The 9,243-nt window shown below is 40.7% G+C and overlaps 1 protein-coding gene across 1 annotated transcript in view; it reads right to left on the bottom strand.

The window, feature by feature from the left end:
* LOC106587462 (uncharacterized) overlaps positions 1 to 8,735 on the bottom strand; it is a 30,828-nt gene extending 22,093 nt beyond the window's left edge. The window contains exons 1-29 of the mRNA XM_082969937.1: positions 8,675 to 8,735; positions 8,321 to 8,582; positions 8,066 to 8,180; positions 7,497 to 7,587; positions 7,297 to 7,403; positions 6,957 to 7,170; positions 6,730 to 6,855; positions 6,377 to 6,494; positions 6,077 to 6,215; positions 5,771 to 5,881; positions 5,405 to 5,474; positions 5,144 to 5,281; positions 4,880 to 5,044; positions 4,679 to 4,773; positions 4,454 to 4,580; positions 3,995 to 4,247; positions 3,781 to 3,830; positions 3,636 to 3,674; positions 3,414 to 3,514; positions 3,063 to 3,214; positions 2,814 to 2,952; positions 2,617 to 2,727; positions 2,297 to 2,476; positions 1,938 to 2,177; positions 1,657 to 1,813; positions 1,292 to 1,420; positions 945 to 1,092; positions 554 to 597; positions 199 to 459 (exon numbers count right to left, since the gene is read on the bottom strand). Coding sequence (XP_082826063.1) covers positions 199 to 459; positions 554 to 597; positions 945 to 1,092; positions 1,292 to 1,420; positions 1,657 to 1,813; positions 1,938 to 2,177; positions 2,297 to 2,476; positions 2,617 to 2,727; positions 2,814 to 2,952; positions 3,063 to 3,214; positions 3,414 to 3,514; positions 3,636 to 3,674; positions 3,781 to 3,830; positions 3,995 to 4,247; positions 4,454 to 4,580; positions 4,679 to 4,773; positions 4,880 to 5,044; positions 5,144 to 5,281; positions 5,405 to 5,474; positions 5,771 to 5,881; positions 6,077 to 6,215; positions 6,377 to 6,494; positions 6,730 to 6,855; positions 6,957 to 7,170; positions 7,297 to 7,403; positions 7,497 to 7,587; positions 8,066 to 8,180; positions 8,321 to 8,582; positions 8,675 to 8,702 — 3,910 coding nt within the window. The 5' untranslated portion in view covers positions 8,703 to 8,735. The remainder of the gene's footprint in view (positions 1 to 198; positions 460 to 553; positions 598 to 944; positions 1,093 to 1,291; positions 1,421 to 1,656; positions 1,814 to 1,937; positions 2,178 to 2,296; positions 2,477 to 2,616; positions 2,728 to 2,813; positions 2,953 to 3,062; positions 3,215 to 3,413; positions 3,515 to 3,635; positions 3,675 to 3,780; positions 3,831 to 3,994; positions 4,248 to 4,453; positions 4,581 to 4,678; positions 4,774 to 4,879; positions 5,045 to 5,143; positions 5,282 to 5,404; positions 5,475 to 5,770; positions 5,882 to 6,076; positions 6,216 to 6,376; positions 6,495 to 6,729; positions 6,856 to 6,956; positions 7,171 to 7,296; positions 7,404 to 7,496; positions 7,588 to 8,065; positions 8,181 to 8,320; positions 8,583 to 8,674) is intronic.
* Positions 8,736 to 9,243: the final 508 nt, after the last annotated feature.

Genomic DNA, 9,243 nt, shown 5'->3' on the forward strand with positions numbered 1-9,243 from the left:
TATCTGTTCGTGTCCGAGTTTGATTGTCCTCGGGTCCATTCGGGTCCGGGGCCAACTTTTTGGACTTCGAGAATACATTTACTAACACCTTACATACCAATTGATATTAATTGCCATCAAGATTGCCATTTATAACTATGGTATTTAGAAAACATGTGGCTGGACTTTAATCATTCATTGAAGAGTTTCTCTGCTTACCAGGTGTTGAAAAGTGGAAGACAGTTGTGGGCTTTAGTGTTGTCGTAGAGGCCTGTGTTGTAGTTGCATGGACAGTTGTTGTGGTCAGAGGGGAAGTTGTAGTTGGTACTGGAGTTGTGGTCACTTGACAAGGGGAAATGTTCCTGGTAATGGTTCCGTTCGCGGCGCAAACAGCAACAATGCAGTTACCAATCCCATCTGTTGTATTGTAGAGGGTTGCTCCATATGGGTGTTGTTTACCATTATGCAAGCATGTACAAACTACAAAGGGGAAAGTATTTTACAATTAGATTCAATCAATGTTGCTTTGGTCATTGCTAACTATGTTAGTTTAATTTGATGATGTCATCCTTACCATTTACATCATAACTGCAGCTCACTCCAGTCATTGTGCAGGTGCTTAAAAAGAAGAAAAATTAGTTAAACATTGAAATTATTCACAGGTTCAAATTAAATAGATATAAATGTTTTGTTCAAAATACTAGTAAAGAGGTACGACTAGTCAGGACTTGGTAATAAAGTAAGTTGTGAAATCCATGGGGAGCAGGGCACGTTTTCAGATTGTCATACAACCATAATTGGCATCACTATGGAAAAACTAGCATGACCCTTCCAATCTTAGCCAAACCCCTAACCTCTTCCCCAGAATTAATATAACACAGAATACCTGGTACTTTCACAGTTAGAACATTCAGAATATGCTCTGAAATAGCACAGGTACTGTGAATTGAATGATTTTAACATACCATCTTTCACAATTTGGTGCCGGAACATTCTGTCCATTGGTGTATTGGTTTCCTTCATAGTCAAAGCAGCCACATTGTTCCCTCACCACACACTTCATTGTCTCCTCATTGAAGTAAGGTTGTGCCGCAGGACAGTTAGGATAGCAGCCTGTAATAAGCATAATAGCCAAGAGGTTACAAAAGGTCAAGTCTTGTTAAGGATAACAGTAGTCAGTGTAAATGTAGCCTGAGGCTGCTCAGACACACAGCATGTATATTTATAACCATTGTCGGGGTCAGTTCCAATTGTTATTCAGAAATAATATACAAAATGAGACAAAATATGAGTTAAACGGTCATATCCCTACCTTCCAATGCTGGAATTAAACTAGAACAGTCTCCGGAAGGGTTTCTGCAGGTCTTCATACACTGAGCTCCACATGCCTTGTAGTGCCACTCACATTCTCCAGTGGGGTTGTAGTAATCACAGAACAGTGCTGTATGTGGTGGACAAAATATGGTGGACAAAAAGTTTTCATTAATTGAACTAGAACAATGATCCCTTTCCATGATAAACTGTCCTATATGATAATGTGTCAACCTGGTCCAGAATTGAATTGACAAGCGCCTTAATGTAGTTGAAAATCACGTTCCAGACCAGAATTAAACATTTTTCAATTCAACCTTGATTTTACTCAGCTCAGACTTCACTGTTGATTGTGAAGAAACTTACGGCAAATTCGAGGGGTTCTCCAGGCTACGCATGCTCCAGCTTCATTGCAGGCCTTTGCATAAGCTGCCACTGCTGTACAGAAGCACTCACAGTCTCCACCACTGTCACAAGCACATGAGTCTCTCACACAAGCATCGTAGTAAGGAGAGGGGTCCACCTTAAAAGCACAGCAATGTGTTGTAAGATATACAGAAGTTGCACGGTGAAGTACATTTCTTTGTCCTCAAAAGACAAATCCACATATCTTACTAGTAGTATATCCTAGTTGAACATATCCATACCTGGTTCTGGCAGGCTGTGAAGACATCACTCTTAATGATGCTGCATTGTTTCTGGGCCCAAGACGCTCTGTACGGGTTGGAGGTACATGGGTGCACTACAGCGGATACACTTGGGCAGCTTGATGAAACTTTCCAGCTGTTTCCAAATTCCACCGGATCAACAACTGTCGCCTGGGCTCTAGTGGTGAAGTCATTGTTTGCGTTGCCATCATAGTTTCCACACAGACCACACACTTGCCCCTGAAGAAAAGAGATCATGAATTAAAATGATTGACTTGGTAGGGTTATACAAAAGTCTCGGTAATATCAGTTTTGACTGAATCCTGACCTCATTTCTTCATCAGAGTATCTTAATGTACCTGGTATTGTGGACTCAGCTTGATAAAGAGACTGGTCTTCTTGTCCCACATGAGGATTAGACCACTTTTGACTTCAATGACCAGATAATTCCCCAGAAGGCTGATCTGTTTAGGAAACTGCTCTTCTGGAGTACTCCTGACAACTTGAGCGGTCCCATCTGCCAATAGGAGCTCACTGGTCTGAAGAAGGAAAATATGTTTTCATACATAACTTGGTCTGAAATCGGATCTCAACTTGATGTTTGGTTGATGATTTGTTGATTGTTCTTTACACGAGGGATGGAATGTACAGTATTGTGTGAAGTCAAGTTGCTCATTACCCCCAGGAAGAGCTTGATGGTCTTGGAGCAGGTGGTGCCTTTAGTTCCACAAGGAATGTTCTCAGTGAGAACTCTGAAGCTGCCACTGCCATTAGTATTGCCACAGTAGTCCTGTGCGAAAGGAAAATATTCTTAATATGTTTAAAATTCACACTTTTCAATGCTGATACAATTCTACCAAATAAAGAGACACAAACCTGAATGAGAGTGTATTCACAGTTTCCATTAAAGTTGAACCTTTTCTCATCAAAGGTGATATAGTGACCCTCTCCGTAGATTGCACAAACTCCATCACAAAGATGTGTGGTACAGTGCCATTGTCTGTCCTTGCATGTACTGTGAACAACACACACATAATGTCACAAAAATTGCCTGACATTGTTTTCGTTATTTGTAAGTATGTGTTCTTTCTCCCCCCTGAGGTGTAAGACACAAAACAGGCATACCATGTATTGCAGTCAACCTTAAGAGTCTCTCCAGCTTGGTAAGTAGCTCCATTGTGAGAACAAGGACAAAGTTCCTCCTTGATGCAGTCTCCGTTCCCATCAGACACCAGTCCGGTGGGGCACATACAACCTGATGTGCACTCTGTGCTGATCTAAAGGGATTTAACAAAATGCATACATAAGTCATGGCAAATTAAAGAGATATGGACTATGTTTTTGTACACCGGGGGAGGAGGGGGGTGGGTATTTGACATAATTGAGATTCTCAAAAGTTTTTGTTCAGTCAACACAAAACTCAGTATAATAGTGACAGTATGTGACAATCCCATTTAGAGTGAATGAGGGACTCACACAGGTCATATCCAGAGTTTTGCAGCTCTTCTGACACTCAGAACCTGAAGCTCCTGGAGGTGCAGTTGAGCAGTTGAAGAAAACCATTGGCAGTGTGCATACTGGGGATATATGAGAATACAAGTAAAAAAAACTATTTTCAATTCTCAAACAAGCAGAATATAATTATCATATATCCAGAAATATCCACATTCATCATCATAACTAATCACATTGTCTTACATGAATTGCTTGAATCCTCTTGGTTCATTTCAAATGTACCTGTTTTGTGAAGGATGCATGTAAAGGGTTAAATCATATTGAGCCATATATTTTATTAATAAATTAATTAAATGAATAAATTGTAATAAAAGATCATAAAACTTACTAAATAGTCTTGCTCCCCCAGTGCAACTCAGTGTCCCTTGTCTGCAAGTACTATAAAATAGTTACAGTATTAATAGTTATAGTTAGTAAGATAATCAAATCAACAGCAAATATCATTATGACATAATTTAATACACAGTTATGAATATATCCATGAAGTTTCATTTGTATTTATTTTGGTCTCCTAGCTTTATATGTATGAGGGAGGTGCTTACCAGGTGGCACCGTCTCTGCTGATAGTCTCTCCTGCAGGGACCACCGAGCCCTTGTCATAGCAGGGACAATTGGTGGGGGCAACACACTGGCCAGCCTCGTCCATGTAGGTGCCCTCTGCACAGCCACAGCCATCCACCGGAACAAACTCCACCTGGCAAGATTGGTCTGTCATGCTCAGGGAGCGGCAGGTGCGTCCGCAACTGGTCATGTTGTAGGTATAAACTGTTTGACTGGGACAGGTGGCGAATTTATCTGAGAAAAGTCATTAGATATGAGTAGTATTAGCAAGATATTGGTTTCCTTATATCTTTGTATTTGTGCAGTTATTTCTTCAGGTTATTTGTACTTTGTACCTACTGTTGTTGTTTCAGTAAAATCATTCTATTCTAATCAATTTTCAGCACTCATTATAATGACACATTGCGAGAGGTCTCCATGGTGCCGTGCGGCCTACTCACTGCAGATAGTGTCTCTCCAACTGCTGAGCTGGATACCCTTGGCAGCACAAGCATGGACATAAGAGGAGACGGCAGCACACATGCAGTCCTCACTCTTCTCACAGTTACAGCTGTCATACATACAGTTCTGTTGGAAAAAGAGTCAAAGTGTGTCAAGACTATAACCTCATCACATAAGAGTTTAATGGTTTTACTTTGCGATCGTATCCTTCTTAACTAACTTACGGTTTTGTAGGTGTCAGGTCTTATTTCAGAATGGCAAGGGGAGAACACTCCTTTAGGATCTGATAACATGGAACACCAGTGCTGGGCATATTTCTCTGTGAAAAAGACAATCATCATTTCCACATACGCATATACTATCTTATATAACTTTGTTATAATCATTCAACAAGTGATTAATCTGTAGGCTTATTAAATACGTACCATTTTCGATGCTCAAACTGCAAGGGTTTTCAAAGCTAGTCTTGACATCAGGGCAGCTAGACATGGTCTTCCATGTGTTGGCAAAAGCTACAGCTGTGCCCTCCACCAATCCACTGATGACTCTGAACTCATCTGCCTGAACGTCATTGTAGTTTCCGCAAAGGCCTGTGGAAAATAATTGAAGCCATATGATGTTATTAGATTTGTATTAATAGAGATACTGAAGAAAAAGGTATGAAACTGGTGGATGAATCTGAAGCATACCACAGGTTGTTCCTTTGTAGGATGAGATGGTAGTTATGTACATCTGCATAACTGGTGAAAGCTGGATCTGAAGTTGAACTCCAAGAGTTGTCTGGATAACAATGTAGAATGAGGAGGGCTTGAAGACGGTCACTTCAGCTGCAATACATTAAATAAATAGAGGGACACCATTAAGGCTTCATCTAGTGAATATAAATGATATGGAGTTCATGCACTGATCCACACTACAATTTAATTTGGCATTACAATGGATTATCTCACCTGTATAGAGCGGGAGCTGACAAAGAATCTGATTTACAAAAACACTTCCACATGACTGGACTCGGATGACCTGTGAATTAGATAAGATAATGGATTCTATAAAATTCTAATTGGTTCATATATGTTTATTGAACAATCCCCTCTAGACACAAACATTACCATGCATGAGCATTTTAAAAGATTGCAAACAGCCCGGCAATAATTGCCAAATCAGGGCAGTTTTAAAGAAGGTTATTGTGTGTGTAGTCAAAAAGGTTTAGGGACATTTATTTGCAAGCCAGTATAATTATCTTCAAGAAGTGGTTTTGTTTGGAAATGAGTTCATTGTGTTATTTTCTCTGAAACATATTTGGAGAGTTGCCTTACGGTGGATCTGCTGGAGAGGGCTAGGGTAACAGCCCTCATACAGGTCTGAGTGTCAGTCAACCCACACTTCACAATGTCTCCCAGCACGGTGAATTCAGTTCCATTGCATTGCTAAAAGAAAACAAGCATGAGTTTGAAGGCAAAAACATGAAACGAGAGTGACTCGTTTGGACCCATTTCTACGTCAACATATGGCTTGAGGAAAAGCTATTTTACCTCACCTTTTCACCTTAGTTTGCACTGAAAACGTATGAAGAGTTTCTACTTGCTTCTATTGCTTTGCTATACTGCACCACATGCACTGACCTTGGTCAGAATGTACGAGCAGTCCCCATGGAAGGTGTAGGCTTTCCCATCATAGGTGTTGATGTGGGATCCTCCCTCCACAGAGCAGGTCCCAGGACAGTCCTTGTCTGTACAGGCCCACTGACCACCAGCACAGGTGCTAAAGGGAACATTTACAGGCTCATCTCACAACTGCATTCATACAGTATTTATAAATATTTATGATACAGTTTCTATAGTCCCAATGTAGATTTTGGCATGATTCATGAAAATGAGGCATGGGATATGTGATGTTTAAATCAGATGATGTACTTGGCCTACCATTCTTTACAGTTGCTGGTGTAAGACTCTCCAGATTTGTATACTTGTCCAATGTGGACACAGAGGCATTCACTCATTGGAATGCAGCCACTGTTGCTGACATCATCAAAAACAGTACCTATTTGGTGAGAGATCAGGCAGAATTAAGTAGATTTAAGTTATTCTAATGTGTTCTTTACACAGAGAACTTCATTGACTCGAGAAAGTAACTGAGTGAAACATCCAATATTTACTTATTTCATTATCAAAGACTTTTGCACACATTGACATAAAAGGCATAATGGGTAAAGGTGTGGTGTTTTCAGGATGTGCTTAAGGTTAACTTGTACAACAGATTTGAACCTGGGTGGTACCTAGAGGACAGAAGCAGCCGTCTGTACAGTGGTCTCCACACAACTGGCTGGCCTCTGGGTTGGAGCAGGTGTCAACACAGGGGCTTCCACACTCCTGGTACTCCATGTTGTAGGGGCATGTCTTATCTGAGAAAATAAACATTGTGATTAACTGTTTCCTTAAAATAGATTGTGAACATGATCATTAAGTGTTTGGTGGGCATATTGAAGAGTATCTGCATGCTTACAGCAGAACTGTTCAGTCCTCCATTGCTGGGGCTTCCCTCCTGCATGAACACACTGACGGGAGTACTCTGAGATGGTGTTGCACAGGCAGAAGGAGTTGGTGCTGTTATCACAGTGGCACAGGTCTGCAAGGCAGGTCTTGATGAAGGAGTCCACGTCCAAATAATTAGCACAGCTACTGAAAGCTGCACTGGAGAACAGCTGCTGACAAAATTCCTACAGAGACAAACCACAAAAGGTTACCATATAGAGAATATTTGTTGGATCACATGGAATAATTGCCATTTCTAACTTCTATTAACATTGTTTTGTATTCTTCTTCTGTGGTTTGAATTGGAATACCTCATCTCCACAACTCTCCACAGAAGTTAGCGTAGGCTCCTCACAGACTTCCAGAGGGCCATCCAGTTTCCAGAGGTTTCCATAGTCAGAGCTAGAGAGTTCCCCACCTGTAACAATACAAACATTGACAATTAGCTTTTCCACCTACAGTATGTAATGTAGTTACATTTCAGTTTTGGACATTTCTGAAGTTATTTTACCATTGATGATGAACTCGTTATATGTTTGGACTTCATTGAAGTCACCACAGAGTCCGCAGGTCTGGTTTCTGTACTTCTCGTTCATTTCAATCTGTAGAATGACCAGATACAATGTGTTTTGTCCACAAAATCTCATCCTGTTCAGCACCATTCACGTGTTCAGTCTTGGCTATCCTCCATGTTTATAACCTATCTTTTTGTTTGTCTTATATTAGGGAGTGACAGAAAATGTAATTCAAATCTACAAATATTTGCAAACACTTCATCAAATAAACATTGGAACATTAGCCTGTGTGTGTATAGCCTATACATCTTTACAGATCCTGTTTAATTCATCCTCGTTCTTCAGCTAATTCTGCCTTTCAATATTAATATTTTAGGAGGGGAGTAGACAGTGCTTCAACCCACATGAGACAAGGAGCAGCAAAAAACAGGTGTCTCTCACTCACAATCAACTGTTGATCATTGCCATTGAAGGCAAAGTTGATATGCTTTTAATCTAAAGAAAAATGTAATATTATTAACTAATCAACCATTGAAGAGGGAAATTAGAAAAGCAGGTATTTTACCATTAGGGAGTCATCCTTGTTCCAAACAGCAACCAGCCCCAGTTTGGCTGCGACCTTCACATTGGATGTAGTCTTCACGATGCTGACTCCAGACAAGCTGAACGGCAGGGTCACCCTTCAGGAGGAAGAAGATGTTTAAAGGTCATCCAATACATTATGATTATAATTATTATTACATTCCGGAATGTAGCACATAAAATCCTCAAGAGAGGTGCTTGCCGAATGGCGTATCAGTCAAATGACAGGGAAACTCACGTCTGCCCATTGACCACAACAACACCCTTGGATAGCTCCACCACTACACCATCCAGCTTCATGGTGATCTTGCTAATGGTGGGCTGGTTGTCCACCACCTGACGCCTCATCTGGATGTTGAAAGCCTCATAGCTGCTCTTACACAGTGAGGTCACAACATGGTTGCAGGTGGAGGGGAGCTGGAAAAAGTCCCCATCGAAGGTCTTGAAGTGGTAGTTACCCCATGTGCTGCAGACCTGGTCATTGTGTGAGGCATTCAATCCTGAGGGACAAGGAATACAAATGTTAGTTCCTTCTTAGCGTATTGATGGATACCCAGTCATTTATTCAGTGTGCATTCTGTCAGTCATTTACCTGAAAGTGTGGGTATCGTTGTGATCATTGTCGGGATGATTGTTACACTTGTGGTGGAGCTCACTGTAATAAAAGCAATTCATGAGTATTTTAAAATATTATATCTACATTCCGGATGGAGTTCAATAACTGCAGATATAGATTGTTGCATTACGCTTTTAGAAGTGTATTTGATTTGCACAGCAGTATGTCCAGACGAAGGGACATTTGAAGCATGATGTGACCCATTCAATATTTACGGCGAACCTAAGGCTCAATTCAATCCGTATCGCCAAAGTTAAGCGCTATCGTGCAATTGAATTTTAATGGGAATGTTCCTGCGTTCGCAGAGTTTGCGTTCATGGTAAACACGGCATATGTCGGCTCAATTGGAAATTACTTTCACATTTCAAGTACGACGATAGGGATTGAATCGAGACCCTAGTTTACCAAAAGCTGCATGGTTAATGTGGCACTTCATTTCACTTGACAATTGAGTCAAACAGCTGCAAGGGGATAACAATTTTAAAATCAATATTTGAGGGTCAATCTTTTGTGCCTGAACTACTTTGATGTTCTATGAATTGCGG

Source organism: Salmo salar, chromosome 26 (genome assembly GCF_965601325.2).
Source record: "Salmo salar chromosome 26, fSalSal1, whole genome shotgun sequence".
Taxonomy (NCBI): Eukaryota; Metazoa; Chordata; class Actinopteri; order Salmoniformes; family Salmonidae; genus Salmo; species Salmo salar.